The 20,970-nt window shown below is 57.2% G+C and overlaps 1 protein-coding gene across 6 annotated transcripts in view; it reads right to left on the bottom strand.

Moving 5' to 3' along the window:
• Positions 1-247: 247 nt before the first annotated feature.
• Positions 248-20,970, bottom strand: part of NUMA1 (nuclear mitotic apparatus protein 1) — a 73,705-nt gene continuing 52,982 nt past the window's right edge. For 4 of the 6 annotated variants that reach the window (XM_032792685.2, XM_075061854.1, XM_075061855.1 and 1 more), the window contains 15 exons: positions 20,380-20,520; positions 19,398-19,520; positions 15,002-18,625; positions 14,149-14,190; positions 11,562-11,630; positions 10,824-10,934; positions 10,512-10,730; positions 9,471-9,628; positions 8,956-9,202; positions 8,042-8,333; positions 7,563-7,699; positions 4,452-4,664; positions 3,739-3,846; positions 3,283-3,456; positions 248-2,120 (listed from right to left, as the gene is read on the bottom strand). In XM_032792685.2, the coding sequence (XP_032648576.1) occupies positions 2,085-2,120; positions 3,283-3,456; positions 3,739-3,846; positions 4,452-4,664; positions 7,563-7,699; positions 8,042-8,333; positions 8,956-9,202; positions 9,471-9,628; positions 10,512-10,730; positions 10,824-10,934; positions 11,562-11,630; positions 14,149-14,190; positions 15,002-18,625; positions 19,398-19,520; positions 20,380-20,520 (5,694 nt within the window). In that variant the 3' untranslated portion in view covers positions 248-2,084. Of the gene's footprint in view, positions 2,121-3,282; positions 3,457-3,738; positions 3,847-4,451; positions 4,665-7,562; positions 7,700-8,041; positions 8,334-8,734; positions 9,203-9,470; positions 9,629-10,511; positions 10,731-10,823; positions 10,935-11,561; positions 11,631-14,148; positions 14,191-15,001; positions 18,626-19,397; positions 19,521-20,379; positions 20,521-20,970 lie in introns of those variants that run through there. The other 2 variants (XM_075061856.1, XM_075061858.1) reach the window with 2 other exon arrangements.

The following is a 20,970-nucleotide window of genomic DNA, read 5'->3' as shown; positions in this document are numbered from 1 at the left end:
ACGTGCCAGTAGCAGGGCTCACGCAGTGCATGCCCAGCAGACTGCAGCCCTCCGCGCGGGAGAAGCTGCTGCAGGTTCCAGCAGGCGACGCTGTAGCAGAGAGCAGCCAGCCGGCCGCGGGGCTCTGGCCTATTCCTGCTGGGTTTGGGCCTGCACCGGTGGCTCTCTGGGCCTGCCCGGCCTCAGTCAGGGGCTGCTCTGAGGGCAGGAACTCACTCCACACAAAACGAGGCCTCGGAAGCAGCCGCCAGGAGAAAAATACAGTTTATTTACAAGTAGAAAGGGTTTAAAAATGACACATTTCACGGACATCGAGACAGCCTCAGCTGAGCGCTCAGCGGGTCCCCTCCTGGCACAGCCCCCCAGGCTGCTCTCTGCAGTTAAAGCCAAGAGCATTCGAGACGTCATTCATTTACTGTGTCTGTAAAAAGGAGGGAGCCCCAGCCAGGCGGGGAGGTGGGCGCAGCCTCCCAGCCAGCAGCCCACAGCCTCGCCCCACCCCGCCAGCCAGCACAGAGCTCCCCTCCACCCCCCGGCACTGACCCAGGCCTGCTCCCAGAGCACACGCAGCCCGGCTGCTCCTCTCAGCTGCCTGGGCCTTTGCTGGCCTCCGACAAGCAGCTTTCAACCATGATAAACTGCGGGGCTAACACAGCTGCTGAGGCCTGGCCCACTGTAAGCTGGGGCTCCGGGAAGCCAGTCCTGGGTCATTAGCTCGGGGGGAACTGGAAGGGGGGACTGAGCACAAGGTGAGATGGGGGCTCTGCAGGGGGATACAGGAGAGCTCAGCCCTGGGAGATGAGTCTAAAACCCTGCCCTGCCTTGCAGTGGACACGGGGCACTGGCCATCCAGCTCTGCACGAGTCAGACTCCTGCTCCCCTGCCAGCCGGCCCCAGACTGTGGGACCCCTCCTAGCCCCAGCTGGGGCAGAGCCCACTTGCTCAGCAGCCCAGCCCCTGCCTGTTCCCCACCGCGCAGCGGAGCCCCAGCTGGCTGCATGGAACGACCCAAAGTGATGCACCTGAGGGGGAGGGGACGCTGCGTCTGCTGCTTGACCCCCACCCAGCACCTCCACCCTGTGCCAGGGACCCCGGCTGCCCTCCCTGTGTCCCGTGCAGGGTCAGCCCAGCAGAAGCTGATCAGTCCCCCCCAGAAGGGGGTGATCAGAATAATACAGAGGAATTCCCACTGGCCATAATCCTCGTGCCCAAACCCCATAGGAAACACGCCGCTAGTGCCACGCGGCTGCAGCCCCCACTTCCCTGCCCCAGCCGGATGCTAGTGTTTGAGGAAGGCAGCTCCCTGCAGGGAACAGCCCAAACTAGAGTTACATGCAAGAGAGACCCCGTGAGAACCCCCGCTCCCCACTAAGCCAGTTAAGAGCCAGCGGTGCCTCCCGGCCCGAGTCGTAGCTATGGGCACCCCCAGGCAGGCCAGCGACCTGCTCCGAGCAGTTCTTTCATGTTCTCCATGGGCAGAAGTGGGGCAATGGGTGGCGTGAGGTCCCACTGTGCTCTGCGGGGGGCTGGCTGAGCCAGAGGGGGAGGGGAGCCCAGCTGTGTGGGTGAAGGGGGCACATCAGGAGTTCAGGAAGGGGGACACGGATGCTGAACTCCCCCCAGCTGGCCTACGGCAGGAGACAGCCCACAGCCACACATCAAAGGGCAGGGCCCTTTCCCCTCGGGCTCTGCTCAGGGCTCACTGGGGAGCTCGCCCCTCTCTCCAGGATCCCCCTTCCACCTCCCCAGCCAGCTAACCACCCACAGGGAAGCGCCTGGGTTTTCCTGCCCCAGCTGGGGCTGCTCTGAAGAGCTCCTCCACTGTCAGCGTGCCCAGCGAGCAGACTCAGTCCCTGAAGTCCTCCCCGAGCACTCGGGTACCAGCTTCGCTGCCCAGCTTTGCCCTGGGGAACAGGGTCTCATGGGAACACACCGATGGCTTCGGAGCAGAGAGAGAGAGAGAGAGAGAGAAAGGGCAAAAGCTTGATCCAGAGTGGCTGATGGAGCAGCTCATAGCAGGATGGCGCCTTCGGGACAGCTTCCCCCGGGCAGCCCCAGCACAGAGCGGGGCTCGGTCAGGGGAGTTAGAATTTCATGTTCTTGGGTGACTTGCGGCTGGCCTGCAGGGAACAGGCAATCTAGTTAGTCCCAGCACTGGGGGGCCCCTCCAGAGCGACTGCAGGTCAGTGGGTGCACCAGGTGCAGGCCTTCGGGGGGGTGGGGGCGGGTGGTGGCAGCCGAAGGACAGAGCCAGGGGCGCTCCCATGAAGGTGTGTTAAAGGGTGAAACAGCCAGAGACCTGGGCATGGATGTTCACCAGCCAAAGTCTCCTCTGCCAGACGGACGCAGGGTAAAGGGAAAACCAGGAGAGGCCAGTTCCCTTCGCTCCAGGCAGAGGGATCCATGCACGGGCCACCCCAGGGCCCGCAGCCTCCAGCAGCGGATTGGCTTTGGTGCAGAGGCAGGCTGGGAAGCAGAGGTTCCCCGCCCCACCCCAGAGGGGTCAGCAGCAGGGGAGGGAATTACCAGCTGGGCCATGGACTGAGTCCATCTTTAAGCCAGTGTCCCCATAGCCCACAGCAAGAGCCCGGCCACCTGGCTGCTTGTACCTGACAAGGGCAGGCCCCCCACATGCGCCCCCCACACCATCAGCCAGAGACTAGTGCATTCGGGGGGGAGGGGTGACCCCGGGTCCCCTAGAGACGGTGCCAGCCCACTGTGCTCGCAGTCAGCAGCCCAGCCCCTCACTGCAGCTCTACTCTGGTGGGCGGCTCAGCCAGCCTGGGAGCCCTGCAACACACAGGGAGCCAGGTGGCTTTGCTGCTTTGCCACGGGGCCAGCCCGGGCCAGCCGCGAAGGTCTGTGAAAGGTCACACGACACGGGGTTGGGAGCCCCGAGGGGCTGTTCGGACAGCCAGCTCCTGGCAGCGTTTGCTAACCCAGCCCTGCACCCCACAAGGCTGATGCCTCCTCGCCTGTGGCGGGAAAGCCAAGGCACTGTCGCTCCCCAGTCAGCGTCCGGGCACAGGCACCTCCCAGGGACCGACCGTTCAGCCCCCCAGCCTGCAGTGCTTGACTGTGCCCAGCAGGGGGTGCTCTGATACAGTTCCAGCTGCATCTCACCAGCAGCTGCATGTCAATTAACTCCCATGGGAGCTGGGGGAGTGCGGGGCTCAGTACCAGGGTACCCGGGGTATGTGCTCTGGCTTGGGATCTGCAGATCAGGCGGGATCGAATGACTCCTGTCCTACAGGGACAGCCAGCACAAGGCGGGCTCCATACCTTGCCCTTCCCCTTGGGTGACTTGGCCGTGGCTATCCTGGGGGACCGCCGAGCGCTGCCACGGGGCGAGGTTTTGGGTGTCGTTTTCCGGTTGGTGCCTCGGCGCAGGAGGCTGCTGCCCAGCTTCTTGGGCGTGTTCAGGATGCTGAAGGCCATCGACTGGCGCCGGTCGGGCTGCGGGGAAAGAGAGAGCTGGGCCATGGAGGGCTGGGGCCTTCCACGTGGCCCGGCAGAGCCCCACCGGCCTGGACAGTCCCTTCGCTCCCAGCAAGCCATGGGAGGGACAGACGCTCTAGCTGCTGGCCAGAGTCTGGAGCAGGGCATGCTGCGGCGGCCCATCCCCCCTCAGCTGGGACAATGCCCTCGACTACCCCTTGCTAGCCAGTGCTGCTCAACCACCCCCTGGGCTTCAAGCCAGCTCCGGGTCGGCCCTGGGGGCACAGACGAGTTGCTCACCTGCTTGCTGGTGGCTTGGGGCTCGCCCTTCCTGCTGCCACGCTTGCGCTCCTCGTTCCGCTCTCTGGGCGTCTGAGGCCGTGGGAAGCAGCTGGTTGGCTTCTTGGACTGGAGGGAGAGAGTCAAAGCTGGGACCCGGGCTGGCTGCTTCCCAGCCCAGCAGCGGCAGAGAGTGCATGTTATCACAGCAGGGACATGCATCGCTGCATGCGCCCCATCCTCCAGGGGGAGCCGACAGCACCAGAGGCGACTGGAGGAATGAGGAGGGTCCTGCAGTGCTGCTGGAGTGCAGGCAGCAGGCTCAGGGCATGGGAATCCCCCAGTTGCCTGCCCAGGAAGAGCATTCCCACCCCAGATCAGCCACATGCCCTCACCGTCCTGGTCCCTCCGCTCTGTCTGCACTTTAGGGGCGGGGGGGTTAAGGGGTGTGTGTGCGAAAGCTCCCCTTCCTTGGGCCTGCCCGGAGTGGGAGCTAGCAGCCACTCTGACCCCGGCAGGACCTATTACACTGTGCAGCATCAGCAGGAGTGTTCTCCGTGCTGCCAGCTATGCAGTCCTGACCCCCAGGACCTGAACCCCCCAGCAATTCCCACAGCGAGCCCATCGCAGCCTCACCCCTTCCAGTGCTGCGTGCTCGTGAAAGTCAACGGACCAGCACTGTCCCCTGGGCTCACTCATGCAGCGAGTGGGGCAGGGCTCAGCTAGGCACTCACCTCCGGGGTGTCTGGGCCCTGGTGAGATTCATCTGAACTGCGCTTCCTCTGCTGCCGCGTGGCGATGCCTCCTGCCCAGCCGGTGCTGAGGGTGCTGCGACGGGCAGCTGCACTCTCGATCTGCGAGGGCTGCATGCTGGCCCGGCGCAGCGTCTCCTTCGGGTCGCCTGTCTTCATCTCCTCGTCCGTGATGACGGTCAGGGACTGGGAGGGCTGGGGAAACACAGGCACGGACAGGAGACTGGTGACGTGCTGCCTACAGCGAACACATTCTCACACAGATCAGTCTCAGACTAAGGACAGAAGTGACCAGCGTGATCATCTAGTCTGACCTTCTGCACATCGCAGGCCACAGAACCTCACCTATCCGCTCCTCTAATAGATCCCGAACCTCCGGCTGAGTCACTGACATCCTCAGATCTTGATTTAAAAGACACTCGGGAAAAAATTCTCTGTATCAGCTCAGAGTCTTCTCCATCTAATGTCCCATTCCTGGCCACTGGGGAATTTTATACTAGCTGTCACAGATGGGCCACATACCACTGTAGACAGCCCCTCCGTGAACTTCTCAAGCTCAATCTTAAAGCCGGTTAAGTTTTTTGCCCCCACTGCTCCCCTTGCAAGGCTGTTTCAGAACTTCTCTCCTCTGATGGTTAGAAATCATCTAATTCCGAGTCTCAACTTGCTGACGACCAGCTTATATCCGTTTGGTCTTGTGTCCACATTGGTAGTGAGTTTAAATAATCCCTCCCCCTCCTTGGTGTTTATCCCTCTGATGTATTTACAGAGAGCAATCATAGCTCCTCAGCCTTCGTTAAACAAGACAACAGTTGAACAGTCTTGGCTAAACAAGCCAAGTTCCTTGAGTCTCCTCTCGTAAGGCAGGTCTTCATTCCTCGGATCATCCTAGTAGCCCATCTCTGAACCTGTTCCAGTTTGAATTCATCCTTCTTAAACATGAGAGACCAGAATTGCACATGGTATCCCGATGAGGTCTCACCAGTGCCTTGAACAGCGGCAACAACACTTCCCTGTCTCTACTGGAAATACCTCGCCTGATGCATCCTAGGACTGCATTAGCCTTTTTCACGTCCGCATCACATTGGTGGCTCAGTCATCCTGTGATCAATCAATACACCCAGGTCTTTCTCCTCCTCTGTCGCTTCCAACTGATAACGTCTCCAGCTTATAGTACAAATTCTTGTTGTTAGTCCCTCAGTGCATGACCTTCCACTTCGCACTATTCAATTTCATTCCATTTTCATTACTCCAGTTTTCAAGGTTGTCCAGATCTTACACAATACTCCTGTTCTCCTTCGTGCTGGTAACACCTCCCACCTTTGGGTCATCTGCACATTTTATTAGCACACTCCAACATGTGTGTCAAGGTCATGAATGAAAAGCCTAAATAAGATCTGTCCCAAGACTGATCCCTGCAGAGCTCTGCCGATAACCTCCCTCCAGCCGGACAGTTCACCTTTCAGTATGACCCCTTGTGGCCTGCCCTTTAACCAGTTCCATATCCACCTCTCATTTCTCATACTTATCCCCATCTTCTCCAATTGAACTAATAATCTCCCATGTGGAGCTGTATCAAATGCCTTGCTGACACCCAGGTAGATAGGAAATGCAGTAGCTCCATTGTCTAAAAAAATCAGTTCTCTTCTCCAGGAGATCTAGTTGGTCTGGCACAACCTACCTTTAAAACCATCTTGTATTTTATCCCAATTACCATTTACCTCTATGTCCCTAGCTACTTTCTCCTTCAAAATTTGTTCCAAGACCTTGCATACAATTGATGTCAAACTAACGGGCCTGTAGTTACTTGGATCCCTTCCCACCACTCTGCTTCTTAAAAATAGGTCCCGTATTAGCAATTCTTCAGTCAGTGGGTAGTACCCCGAGTTTACAGATTCATTAAAAATCCTTGCTATTGGGCTTGCAATGGCACGTGCCAATTCATCTGATATTCTTAGTTGGCGATTACCTGCGCCCCTGATTTGGTCCCATTAAACTGTTTGAGTTGGACTTTCACCTCAGATGTGGTAATTTCTACTTCCAGACCCTCCTTTCCATTAGCTGCCCTGCCGCTACCCCTACGCTCCTCATTACAAACTGAGGCACGGTATTCATTTAGGTGTTGGGCCAGGCCTAGATTATCTTTAGTCTCCCTCCCAGCCTCAGCTGCCCCAGTCAGAGCCAGTTAGCAGGTGCTCGGACTGCTGATAAAGCCAGCACCTGAAGAGACAGGCTCACAGATAAGCCGTGGGCTAGTTGTCCAAATACAGGTCTGAGAGCCGGAGCTCAGCTACCTGCTCCAGCGCTGACCCAACATCTCAGGCAAGTCACTTCGCACCTCCTGCCTCCCGTCACATCTGCTAAAGTCTGGGAGCCTGTTGCCCTGGTATCAGAGCACTAGTCGTTAACGGATTTCTCCATCCTCACTACATCATATCACCCGGTTACATAGATCTGGAACTGTGGCACGGATGGTCACAGAGTTAGTTACAGAGTTTGGAATAAAACCCAGGCGTCCTGCATCCCAGGCGCAGCCCCACCCAGCGGATCTCTCTGCCAATGGGCTAACAGCTACCTACCCCCAGAGCGGGGAGAGAGGGAGGACTGGTCAGTGGTCAGCACTCCAAAGGGCCCTTGAGAGGAGAGGCAAAGGGCACTGAACTACGCGATCTGGAAGCCACAAGCACCAGCCAGGGAAAGCAGCTGAACAAAGGGAGGGAGCTCATGTCAGCAGCTGAGGCTAAGTAAGGAAGCGCTACGCACTGCAGCCTGATCAGTGGGGTGGCGGTAGGGCATGTGGGTCTCTTCCCTCCTGCAGATTTCTGCTACTTCTCATGGGCCTCCACCCTCCCCAGCCCACCCACTGCTTCATTCAAGATGTACCGCCATGGGGGGCCTACCAGGAAAGTCTCTCCCAGACCGTTGGCAGTCCACAGACTGCGGAGAGTGCCCACCAGCGGGGGAGCACACACACCCACTGCAGGAGGAGGGTAGCAGGGTGAGCCGGGTGGTCTGGCCTGGCCCTGGAGTGGAGGGATTGTCGGGCAGGTAAGTCAGTGGGGGAGGATTTGCCATCTCCTCTCCAGCTCTTACCCTAGACTCCAGGGGGTAGCAGGTCTTCATGTGGGGAGGACACACCCGGTTGCGCTGCTGCAGCTCGGCAATTCGGTTCCAATCATCCAGCGGATCCGGCTCATCCTGACAGGTGCCCAGATAAAAGCTGCTGCGGCCTGGAGACCAGGGCAGGGGGCAGAGGTGGGAGCATTAGTGCGTCTGAGCTGAAAGACACACTGGGACACCCCGCTGGGGCCACACTAACGTCACAGCAGGGGAGCGCCATCCCACACAGACTACAGGGAGAGATTTCCACTCCCAGCTCTGCTGGTGTACCCTGATCCTGCCCCACAGCCCTGGATCCCGCCCAGCCTCTGCACCCTACTGCACCCTCCGCCCAGACGAAACTCCCCCGACGGAGGCTCAAATGGCTAACCATGCTCCGTAGCCAAGAAAGAGGCTGCCTGTCTCATTCACTGCACTGACCCCCACCCCTGCCCCCCAGGCCATGAACTCACTGAGGCTGGCACTGCTGCCCGCCTGAGAGCGCCTCAAGGAGCTGCGGGTGGCAGGCCGGTAGCCGGGTAGGCTGAGCAGTGCAGGGTTGCCCAGGGTCTCCTCGGGAGAGGCAGCTCCCAGTCCAGCGAGGGATTCCTGAGAGCGGCAGCTGGTGACGGAGCGGGTGGAGGCGGCCGAGCGCAGCCTGCTCCTGGCGGGGTTCTGTGCAGGGGCGTTCTGGTGGGTCTGGGCTGACTGCACGCTGTAGAAGGACGCGTTGGCGCTGTCTGGTTCCTCTGCCTCGGCCTGTTTCTGACGTGTTAGAACACAAGGCAGATCAGCCTCATTGAGCCCTCCCCAGAAGCAGAGCCCCCTCAACGTGGGTAGGTGGGTAAAGCTCAGGACAGCCTGCAGCAGCCCCCCAGCATGGGCCTGCCATGGACCCAGCTGCCTTCCCTGGCTCTGGTGGGCACAGGAGAGACTGGGGTGGGTGTGGGATGAGGAACAGATGGACCACTCCAACCCCCCCGCTCACTACAAGGGAGGGCTCTGCACTCAGACAGCTCCTCTGCTGCTGACCACAGGGCCATGACTCAAGAGTCCCCCCCGCAAGGAGGCCAAGAGCAGCTGGACTCAGGGCTGGACTGATCCAAGCCTGGTGCGGTGAGGGTCCGACGCCTGGGTTGGCTTCTGGAGCCAAGAGGTCTGAGGAGCTCCCATGCTAACACGCCATGGGCCTCCTGCCTCAGCAGATGTCCCACTTCCCCTCTGGCTGGGGGCAGAAAGCCCTCTGGTGTTGCTAGCTGGAAGAGCACAGGGCGTGATGAAGCAGAAGCATCTTCAGATACACCTGTCCCCAGCGCAGCCCTGAGCCCTCGCTCCATCGGGCTCGGAGGGCCCTGCCCCCCTCCCCTCGCCAAGGACCCGGGGTTACTTTCGTCATGGTGATGTTGATGATCTGCGTGGTGCGCCGGCGAGCCGAACGGGTCTTGCAGCCCGAGTCGATGGACAGGTCGCCCAGGGAGCCAATGCTGCTCTCCAGTTTGGACTGTGTGCGGGTGGGGATGGGGGTAAAATAGAGGCTCTCCAGAGACTCAACTTTACGCGGCAGCCGCTGGGATGTGAGTGATTCCACGCTGCCCGGCATGGCCGAGATTTCTGACTGGGATCGGCCAGGTTTCCTGTTGAGACAGAGAAAGGCGAATGCAGCGTGTCACGGTGCCCTGTCCGCTCCAAACAGCTCAGAACACAATCTAGACACGGACACCTGATCTGCATTTACCAGGCTGGCTGAGAAATGCCGGCCCAGGGATCAAATTTGCAGAGCTGGGCAGGAAAGCACCCAGCTGAAGGATATCGCCTCTAACTCCCTCCCCCATTGGAGGCCCTGGGAACATCAGAGCCTGGGCCCAGCCGCTCTCGGCTGCCCCAGGGTGGGGGAAGAGGTACCTGGTGGAGTTGAGCGGCAGCATCTCATCACTGCTCAGGTCCAGGCTGTCTGTGCTGACATCAGCTGGGTTCTGACGGAAGGTTTCCCGGCTCTTCAGCGTATCCGTAGCCACCTGGAACTTGCCAAGCTCCCGTAACTGGCGATCGGCAAACTCCACCTAGCGGGGAGGAATGACACAGTGAGGCAGGCTGCACTGCCAGGGTGAAGCTGGGGGACCAAGGGCTGGCCTGGACACACAGCACACGTGCAATAGAAACCCACTTCTGATCCAGGAAAGGACTCTGGAGAGGTGGCAAAAAACCCTGGGGAACACAGCCTGACTCAAGGGGGATCTTGTCAAAAGCAACGGGCTGGGGTTCAAAGGGGCTGGGTTCCATTTTCAGCTTGGGGGGACCTCAGAGAAATCACTTCCTCCCTGTAGCTCAGTTCCTCCCCCCAGATCTCCTCGCTTTCAGTCATGAGGCCTAATTCACTAGTTTGTGAAGTGCTTTGAGCTCCAGCTGACGGGCTAGAAGATTATGGCCTTACAGCCTCTGGCTGCGTGCACGGGTTCTTGTGTGAATGCCATGCCCTGCCTTGTGCAGCGGCAGGTCCATTGCTAAAGGCCCTTTTTGCTGTCACTTGCCCCTTCGCAGCAATGTGAACTGGGCCAGCTGATTGCTCCTGGGTGACAGCTGCAATAGCTCTGCAGCAGAGGGGTTCTCCAGCAGAGTGGGGGAGTTAGTGAAGACCATAGGCAGTTGTTGCTCGAGAAGGGGGTGAAGATGGAGGCCGGACAGCCGTAGTACCCCGACAAAACACTCCATCACTGTTAAAACCCCAGCGCCCTGCTGAGCCAACACTTTGGGTAACAAGCATGTTTGCATCCCTGCTCGTCCTGTAGGGTAGCATGAAGCACCATGCCCCACTCTCCCCACCAGTGATGGACGGGCTCCCGATCTGCATCCAACCTTCCTAAACTGGGGTGCTTGTACAGTGGACTGAAGGGACCCAGATCTCTGCGCCCTCCCGACTCTCTGCAAGGTGCGGCATCCCTGTACCTGTGCCTCCAAGCTGCGGACCTGGCTGGTCAGGTTCCTGCAGCTGAGCTCTGACTCCTTGGCCTGCAGGATGGATTGCTGCAGCTCCTTGGCCAGCCGCTCCGACTCAGCCTTGAGCTCAGCATTCTCCTTCTGCAGCTGCTCCAACCCCTTCAGCTTCTCCGCCAGGTCTTGGTTCTGCTGCTTCTTCGCATCATAGAAAGTTTTTGCCTTCTCCACCTGGCAGGAGAGGAGATAGTCAAGCCACCGCCACCTTCCAGTGTCCATGTGAAATGATGATGGGCCCCAACGGAGAGAGCCAGCTGTCCATACCTGCGCTTTATAGTGCTCTGCAGCCTTCTCCTTCTGGGCCAGCTGCTCCTGCAGCTCAGATATCTTCACCTGCTGGCGATCAGCCTCTGCCTGGAGCTCCCCTTCCCGCATCTGTGGAACCAGAGGGAGACGGGAAACGCAAGAATTTAATGGAGCCCAAGTGCTTCTAAGTCACCCCAGGCTCCACCTGCATCATGGAGACGGCTCTTTGGCCATGCTTCTGAAGGGGGGTGGCCGCTGCTTGCTGAGGAGGATACCGAGGGACTCAATGCACCAGCAGCACAATCCAAAGTCCCAAACTGGCCTTTGCGCACCCGCAGATGCGCACCCGCAGAGAAGGCCGACAGGAGATGCAGCCCATTGGCACTCACATTCCTCCCCTCAGAAGACCGGCTGACATGGCAGGGAATTTTTACAGGGCAGAAGTGGCCGAAACGAGGCTCTTGCAGCTCTCCTGTGCATCTACCCTCATCTGTGTTGGGGGGGGCGGGCAGCCTACCAGACACAGGTCCCCTGTATTCCACCTGCAGCGGAGGGGCCCTCTGGTCAGCTGGACGGCACACTGCAGGCGTTGTACTCAAGCGGTCTGCGGTCACCCCCTCTCTATTATACACAAGCTCAGCGCAGCCCTTGGGGGTCCCAGCAAGCCCCCTATGTGGCCTTGAGTCGGGCAGGCTGGTCCCCAAGCTTAAACACTGCCCTGGCCATGCAGGCCTCCTCCCGCCTACGCCACGGTACCTTCACTTTCTCCTGCTGGGATCGGGTGGCTTTTTCGTTCTGGGCCAGCTTTTTATTCAGCTCCTCCACCTAGCAGGGAACAGGAGAAGAGTTACACCAGCCGCTTGGAGCCTGCCCTCTAAAGGCAGCACCACCCCTTCGGATGTCCAGGATTCCCCTCCTTGCCACGGTGCACCAATGCACTTCCCACAAGCCCACGGGCTGTAGGGCCTCCAGACAGCTGAGCCTTAATGTTCGGGGAAAGCAGGTGCCAACGCACCTAGCAATGGAAACCCTCATTGCGTGAACTTGGAGGAGACCTATGGTCCTGCTAGATCTCGAAAGGGGAGGAAAGCAGAGCGCGTGGCTAGTGCCATCACCTCTATTCCTTAGCCCTGACTCCCCCGATCGCCTGTCACAGAACAGCTCCAGGGATTACCAGCATCGCGAGACCTGGTCAGCACTGGCCATTGTGTGAACATATTCCTTCAACAAATCCCCCCGGAGGAATGTTTCAGGGGCATCGCTCTTAGTCCCAGCCCCCAGGCCCTGTACAGATGCACATTCCCACCCTTTCCCCAGCAGAGGCAGTATAGCCACTCTCAGAACCCCAGCACAGACCCTCCTCACAGCCCGGCCAGAGCAACCCTGCGCAGGCCTCCACGGCCCTGGGATTGGTTAGTGGTTTCTCCAAGCAGACAGCTCACAACTGGCTTAAGTGAGTCTTTCATGGAAGAAAGGTTTGCTTGACGCAGGCAAGAGAGCAGCTACATGCTAGAAACAAACAAGGTCTCTTAAGCCAAGACATTCAGGGGCATGAGAAACCTGAGCAAGGAATGAAGGCATTAGATGCAAGAAAAAACAAGCAATGACCCGCCTCAAGCGCCCCTGCGGATCTAAGCTCCAGTGCTTGTCTCCATTGCCAACTGTTTGCCGTCCAAGAACCAACAGGAGGGGAGGATGCAAGGCCATTTTAACCACTGGAACAATTTACTAAAGGTCATGGTGGAGTCTCCATCACTGACCATTTTAAAATCAAGATCAACACTTGAATGTTTTGCTGAGAGATCTGCGCTAGGAATTATTGCAGGGCAGGTCTCTGGTCTGTGGGCTATAGACTGGGTGATTACAGTGGTCTCTTCTGGCCTTGGAGTCCAAGGGTTCTCCTCCGCCTTGCATTTGCCTTGAACCCAAGTCACTGGGGTGTCTTGTGGATGATCACCCTCACCAGTACGAGCCCCGTGGGGATGTTCTCCGAGGTGCTGGTTTTGGAGGAAAGCTGCATCTGCTTTGCACGGCACCGTGCTGAGAGAGCCCAAATCAAGAACGGGCTGAAGAGGCTAAGACTTGACATAAATGTAAAGGTAACTTCCATGACCCCAACAGAGGGAGCCAGGCATCAGCAGCTGTTAACATCTGTACATCGGTTTGGATACTGGGGATGAGCACACGCTTGGCCACTGCATTCTACAAGCAGCGGCCCTGTGGGACACGTAGGGTTGGTTCTCCCAGCCTGCAGCTTCTTAGAAAGGGAGGGTGCGTGGCCCAGTAGCAAGGGGGGCCAGAGCAGGGCAGAGGGCAAGGATCCAGTCCCAGCCCCGTCTCCCAGTAGCCAGAGACCCCCCCTCTATGAAACAGGCACCTAGTGGCCATGCAGTCCCTTTGCATGCAGCGTATAAGCACCCAAGCAAGATATGCAGGGCCGGTGGGGCAGCTCTACCCGGAAAAGGGACCGAGATGATACCATGGGAGGGGCTTCACATTTGGCTCCCCGTGTTCTTTCCTACATGCCATGCTGCAACCCGCCCTGCTCAAACAGCAGCACCAGGACTACACGCTCTGCAGGGTCACAGCCCACCTCAAGTTACACCTCTGCCCTCCCTGGGCCTAGAGCTCAGTACCAGCTCTGGAGTGGTGCACACGGAGGTAACCAGCAACTCTGACGCTGCACACAGAGCAGGAAGGGGCATTTGTAGTCACTTTTCAGAACCGATCTGTGCTAAGGCCTCACGCGGGAGACGCTCTCTGAGAGCCTCACCTCCAGTCAGCGCCTGACTGGGCAGTTTAGATTCACTTGAAGTGCAGGATCCACATCTCTGCTTCACCGCTTGGGAGAGCAGAAAGGGGTGGGAGCACCCTGGAGCTGATGCCCAGCCGGTAGAAGGGGAGCAGTGAGAGCAGGACTCGGAGAGTCCTCGCACTCCTCAGAGGGTTGCTGGGGGTGGAGAACACCCGTGCGGATGCTTGGCTGCTCGGCTCAGACTGCAGCGCAGCGTGTGGCTGTTACTGCGGCAGGGAAGGGAAGAGGAGGGAACGAAAGACACGCTGACCTGTGCACAGTGCCGTTCCATGCAGTGTTTTAGGCTGTTACATGGGTAGGTTTTGGTGAGAGATTTCATGGCCTGGGTCCTCCCCTCACAGGGGTGAACGCGCAGCTCAGGGGAGGGCAGCCCAGTGGAGCAAACCAGCGTTCGTGGCTCGTTCTCCAGGAAGGCCCAGCGTCCCCACTGCGAACAGTTAACAGGAGACGGTGGCTGTGGCAGGAAGCGGCAGCAGCTAGAGTCATGCACTGTCACCGTTTAAGCAGCCAGCACTTTGCATGCGTTACCTGCTTAGCTTGTTCTTTCCGAAATACCTCTAGCTGCTCCACCTATACAACGGGGCGAGCAATGAAGGCACAAGTGAATACACCACACTCACCAGAAACAGACCGCCTACGACAAAGACCATCCCTGCTAAACCTCTGCGAGGAGCCTCTCAAGCGGGATTTACACTGTGCCCATCTCCTTGGTATCTAGGTGCTGCAGCAAAGGGATGGCTGGCCCCGAAAGCTCAAAGGGGGACCAGTCTGTTCTCTCTCCAGATCCCAACCAGCCTGTGCTGTGCAGAAGGTCAGCCTAGCTCAACCAACAGCCCTACAGATCAGATTGAGGGGACCGGCCTCCCTGCGATCTTAGTGACTGCTTTGCTGTGCCAATGGCCCAGCACTTTGAGCGATTGCACAGCAGAGCTGACCAGCAGCAGGGACAGATTAACTCTCGGGAGCAGAGATGCTGCTTTCCAGGCCAGCGTCATTAGCCAAGCTGGCCATGTAGTGGAATTAGCCGGCCAGCTCAACCACCTCTCAAAGGACTTGCCCAGGAGGTGTCAGTGGGCCACTCGTGGGGGCCAGCACTGTTCACTGCAGGTCTGCAGAAACTTGCTTCCCTTCTCCACTCCCAGCTGGCAGCCCTGACACCCTCGGGTAGCGCTTAGCTGGGAGGCACGGAGTGCAGTTGGCCTTTAACAGCAGACCCCAAAGCTCTCAGAGTCCTACCCAGGGCAGCTTCACGTCCAAACCGCTGGAGTCCCAGTAGGCGAGTCAGGACGTGCCCTTCCCTTCTTAGGTCACTAGCCTTCTCCCTTCCTGCCTTCAGTCCAGGCAAGCCCAAGCCAAGCAGAACGCGTAGCGGGTGCCCTACCTGAGTCGTCAGCTTCTGCCTCTCCTCATGGAACTTTTGCCTCTCCTCGAGGACCCTGACCTTGGCATTCTCATACTTATTGGTCATGGCCTCCAGCTTCTTCACAGTGTCTTCAGCCTCTCGCTGGCTCCCAGCCACCAGTTTCTCAGATTCCAGCTTGAGGGCCTCCATTTCCTGGCAGTGCTTCTCCTTTATCTGGCTGAGCTCGGCATCAAATGTCTGCTGCCCTTGGCTGGACTTCTCCCTGAGCACGTGGTTCTCCTCCATCAGCTGGGTGTTGGCCCGCTGGAGAACGGTGAGCCGCTCTGCGTAGCTGGCGTTTTCCCCCTGCAGCCGCTGCACAGCGCGGTCTTGTTCAGAGAACCTCCCCTTTAGGGAGAGGAGCTCTGCCAGCTCCAGCTTGGTTCTGGCAAGCTCTGCCTCCAAAGCACTGGCTGCTTTCTCCCTCTTCTCCAGCTCTTCACTGTGTTTGCTTTCCAGGGAAGACTGCTCAGCCTGTTGCTGCTGGTAGAGGCGTTTCATTGGCATCAGCTCCCCGACCAAGGCTTGGGCATTTGTGAGCTCTAGCTGCAGAGAGGACAAGAGCTGCTCCTTCTGGAAGCACTTCTCCTGCCAGGCCTTCACCTCCTGGCGGAGCTCCTCCTGGCATTCCCCTTGGGAGCTCAATTCCCTCTTCAGGGCCTCTATGGACATCCTCTGCTTCTCAGTCTCCTCCTGGTAGGCCTGCACTTCGGCCTTCATCCGAGCGCATCTCTCTGCTGCTCGAGAAGCGGCAGTGGCCGTCTCAGTCTGGAGCATCCGCAGCCTCTCCTCCAGCTTCTTGCTCTTCTCCGACTCCGCCATGATCAGGCGCTTCAGCTCCTTGCTCTCTCCCTCCTTCTCCAAGACCTGCCGGTGGAGGATGGACACTTCCTGCTCCAGGCTGCCAATCAGGCTGTTTTTCCTCTCCACTTCTTGACAGCACTGGGAAATTTGTTCCTTCCAGCTGTCCTCCGACGTGCCCTTCTCTTGAACGGAAGAGCGTAGAGAAGCCAGCTCCTTCTGTGCTGCAGCGATGGAGTCTTTACTCTGGGCCAGCTCTTTCCCCTTATCCAAGAGCTCTTTCTTCAGCATCTCTATGTTGCCATTTTGCCCAGCCTGTGCTGACCTAGAGGCTTCCAGGAGTTTCTCCAGCTCCAACACTTTCTGTTTCTGCTGCGTCACCTCTCTCCTCAGTGCCTCCAGCTGGGCTTCCTGATGCTCCGAAGTGTCTGCTTTAGTTTGAGCTGCTGCTTTCTCTAGGCTAGCAATGGTGTCTCGCTGCTCCCTGCACTTCTGCTCCAGTTTCTCCATTTCAGAGTGGAGCATCTCGCTCTCCTTCAGCTTCTCCTGGTAGAGGTCTTGGCTGGTGCTGTATTCCTGCTCTGTGTGCCGGATCTTCTCCTCCAAACTTTTGAGAGACACCTCCTTGGAGTACACAATGGACTTGATGCTGTCAATCTCGGATTCTCGGGTCCTGGCAACCTCCAGGAAGCCCTGCAGCTCATTTTCCATCTTGGCCGCCCGCTCCTTCAGTGCCTCCACGGAGGCAAGCTCCCCTTTCAGCTTGACAACAGTCTTCTGCAGGTCTCTCAGCTCCTCGTTACGGGAGACATTTTTCAGACGGAGCTCGTCCAGCTCCCCTTCCTTCTCCTCGATCAATTCCAGGGACCTGGCCAGCTCCTGCTGGTGAGCAGAACGCTCAGCCCGTTGCTCATTGATGGAGTTCTGCAGCTGGACTTCCAGCTCTGCCTTACTGGCTTTCTCTGCTGCGAGGTCTGCCTTGGCTTGCTCCATCTCCCCTGTCAGATGCTTCATCTCTGTGTCTCGAAGAGCTAGCTCCTGTTTCTGCTTCTGCAGCGTTTCTTCCAGCCTGGCGTTCAGCATCTTAACCTCATCGGACAGTTTCTCCACTTCTAGTTCTCTCTCCTTCAGGACCAACACTGCTCTGGAGAGGTCAGACTCCGTAGCAGTTAACTCCTCACGCTTCTGTTCTCCAATACGCTTCACCGTCGCTTCAAGCTCTGCCGTCTTGAGCCTTTCATTGGACAATTCCTTGGTGACAACCTTGAGTGTCTCAGCTGCCTTCCGTGCATCCATCTCCAGCCGAGCTATGCGCTGGGCTGCTTCCTGCTGGGAAGCCACTGTCTTCTCCTGCAGAGAGGCGAGATCGTCCCTGAGTTTTAGCGCCACGCTCTCCTTCTCTTTGACTCGTGTGACAGCATTGGAGAGGTCAGTCTGAAGCAGAGCCAGCCTCTCTTCTTGCTCTTTGGTCAGGCACTTCATCTGCGCCTCCAGCTCTGCCACTTTGCCTTGCTCCGCCTGGAGCTGCTGGCAGGCCTGTTTGTGGTCTCCACTCAGAGCTTTTATGGTCTTCTCCAGCCTCTCACGCTCTCCATTGCCCCCTTTAGCAGCTGAGGACATTTCTGCCAGCTGGCATTGCAGCCTCTCTGTCTTTGCCCTGTATTCGTCTCCCAGCTGCTGCACCTGCAGTGTGAGTGCTTGTCTCTTAGCCTGCTCCTCGCCCAGCTCCTGCATAGCCTGATCTCGGTGCTCTGCCAGCTGCTGCATTCGGGACTCCAGCTCAGTTATCCTTTTAAGATTCCCTTCAAGTGTCTCCGAAGCTCTCCTCTTCTCATCCTCCAAGATCCCCTCTGTGTTCCGGACGGACTCTTCCATGGCCAGGAGCCGCTCTTGGAGCTGGGCGTTTTCCTTGGCCAGCCTCTCCTTGTCTGAGAGTTTCTGCTGGCCTTCTTCCAGCTTGTTCTCTAGTTCTCGGAGCTGGGCTCTCAGTGACTCAGCAGCTGCTGCTTGAGCCTCGCTCTGTGAGCACCGGACAGTGAGTTCAATGACTCTGGTGTCCAGCTCTTGGACTCTCTGGCTTAATTCAGCTTTTTCCCTCTGTATCTCTAAGGCAGAGGCCTGGCTGGCATCTCTGGCCTTCTCCAAAGTTTGCAGCTGAGCAGTCAGGGCTGCCAGCTCTGCTTCTTGTTTCTGCTGGAATTCCTGTAGCTGCTGCAGAGCAGACTCCCTTTCCTGCATGGCCTTCTCATGCTCTTCTCTCACGGATGCCAGGTGTCTGGCTTCCCCTTCGCTTGTAACTTCCATCTGCTGGGTGAACTGCACCAGCTTCTCCTCACTGTGCTTCAGGTTGTCACTGAGCTGGTCTACCTGGAGGCTGAGTCCTTGAATGGTCTCCCTGGAGGATTGCTCTTGCTTCTGGAGACCTTCGACCAGCTGTCCCTTCTGAATCCTCTCCTCCTCCATCTGCTGGTGAAGGGTCACCAGCTCCTGGTCTCTCTGGAGGAGGAAGCTGTTTAGCTTAGCAATCTCTGTGGTGAGTGTGTTTACCTGGGCGGTCAAGCGCTCCTCCTGCGCTCTGGAGTCCTGCTCCAGCTTCTCTTTAGCCAGGTGGAGCTCAGAGACTGAGCCCTGGAGGCTGGCAATGAGGCCTGTGAGCTGAAGTTTCTCCTCTTCAAAGCGGCTCCGTTCAGACTGAAGATCTGCCTCCCGGAGGCCCTTCTCTTCTTCCAGCTGACGGATTGTGGCTTGGAGCTCTATCCCTTTAGCAGAGAGGCTGGCCACTTCATGCTTTAACTCTTCAAGCTGATGAGAGAAAGGAATTGCTCATCAGTGATTTTCCACAACAGTTCAGAAGATCTAGACACTTCTGCCCCAGAGAGCTACTAGCTCTTCCACCCCCCGAACTGCAGCACATTCATGGCAAACCCAACGCTCGTTAACTCTAGCTGGCTCCTGTGTGGTTTTTAGTTCTCCCACCATTGCCATGCTCCAGAGCAAAACCTACCTTTACTGAGCTGAGACCTCTTCCAGCACCGCCACTATAGGGCAACAGGAGACCACAGCAGCCAGCGAGCACATCAACGGCCACCCTCTGAAATACGTACTATGCAGAAAGGGATCATGCTTGGGAATCTCTCACCCTCACCATGCCCGGCAGCAGGACAGAACTGTAGCTTATCCATCTTTGTTTCAGCCTCCCTCCACAACCAGGAGTGCCTCACCCTTCTACCGCACCCCCTGCCCAGCCAGGAGAAAGATGTCCCTGCCAATACTGCTTGGTAAGTCAGAAGAGCTGTCAGTTACTTCTAAGCTGGGAAATGGAGAATCCATCTCAAAGGGACTGGGGTTCTCCTCGGCATGCAAGCGTCCAGCTCTTTAGTTTCTTGCTGCTGTGCTAGCAGGCTGGCTACAGACACCATTTCAACAAGGGGCTGGTTATGAATCTCTATGTACACACAGATTTAGGTAGGGCTTCCTGAGCTCTGCTTTCCTCAATAGATCAGGGCATTTTTCTGAAGGCCTCTACACTTGCTTCCACTGTAGTTCCTTCTTTGACTTGTGCAAGAAGCCATACCTTCAGGATGTCCCCCATAACCTCTCCTTTCTCCTGCGTGGCACTCTCCCCCAGCCTTGTCAGCTGGTCTTCCAGCAGAGAGATCTTTCCCTGCAGAATCTCCATCTTTTCTTCCAAGCATTTCTGGGGAACAAGACACGAGAGTGAGGAACGTAGCAAAAGTGGGAGGGGAATAAACTATCATAGAAAAGTGGGGCTGGAAGGGATCTTGAGATGGTGATACAGTCTACCCCCCTGTCCAGAGGCAGGATCAAGTAAACCTGGAACATCCTTGGCATGTGTCTGCCTAACCTGTTCTTACACACCTCCAGTGATGGAGATTCCACAACCTCCCTTGGACGCCTGTTGCAGAATTGAACTCCCCTGAGAGTTCGGAAGATTTTCCTAAGCTCTAACCTAACTCTCCCTTGCTGCAGATCAAGCCTTGTCCTACCTTCAGTGGACAGGCAGAACAACTGATCACTGTTCTCTTTATACCAGCCCGTAATATACCAAGACTTATCAGGTCCCCCCTCAGTTTAGTTTTCTCAAGACCAGTTTTTTTAACCTTTCCCAATAGGTCGGGTTTTCTCAAGCTCTGATCATTTTGGTGCTTCTCTGGTCTCCACCTGCAGCAGCTAGCATCTCACCCGAGCTGATAACGCACCCTGCATCCTTGTCTGGTGCTCCAAATCTCCTCTTCCTACTGCTAGGATTCCAGACCCCCACCCCCCTTCACGCTCTGCATGGCTGACATCTTTTCTCAGCAGGACAGGAAGGACTCCTAGCTAACGCTACGCACAACTGCGTGCTGGTATTACTGCTGATCCACGCAAGGCACTTCTCCCTCAGAGAGGAGCTGCCTCCACATTACTCCTTAGTCCAGAGGACACAAGCTTCGTAATCAAGTTTGGCATGCTGGGTCCCTATCACCCACCCCTTAGGACTCCTAATGTAGAGGACTTGCCTGGTTCCGTTGGGTGTACCGCACAACATTCCCTACCTTCTCGTGGAGGGTGGTGTGGAGCTCGGTCTCCAGGCGGGCTTGTTTCTCCCCCGACTCCATCAGTGCCGCATTGTGTTCCTCGGAGAGCTCGTTCAAAGCCTCTTGCAGCTGCATCAAGTGGCTGGCGAACTCCCGCAGCTGGACCAAAATGAAAGACGCCCCAACACCGCCTGGTTATCAAGTGCGCACAGAGCAGGTGTTCAGCTCAGCTTTCCTTTACACAAGAGCCATACAGGGGATTATTTCCCGTTGTCTGTATGCCCCCCGGCACTGCTGTATCCAGCAGCCTTGCACACACTTGTCTATTCTCTCAATCCCACCGGGAGAGAGATTGTAGCAGTAGGATTTTATGTCTGTATTTTGTGCAATTTTGAATGAAAAATATAAAATAATGAGATAACAACCTAGCATGTATTAAATGTATTGAGGTATGATTTGATCATATCCTGCCAGCCATCCTTTTTAAACAGGGGAAAGGAATGGCCTAAGGGGCCATTGGTAGAGATGTATCATGTGTGTCTGGACTGATTTCAAGGCAGTAACAGACCTTTGAGGGTCACCATTTTGTTGTAGGTTTAGCATTTTGAA

Source organism: Chelonoidis abingdonii, chromosome 1 (genome assembly GCF_003597395.2).
Source record: "Chelonoidis abingdonii isolate Lonesome George chromosome 1, CheloAbing_2.0, whole genome shotgun sequence".
In the NCBI taxonomy this organism is placed as follows: Eukaryota; Metazoa; Chordata; order Testudines; family Testudinidae; genus Chelonoidis; species Chelonoidis abingdonii.
Note: the sequence above shows the minus strand (reverse complement) of the source record. Positions and strands in the feature narration are given on the sequence as shown.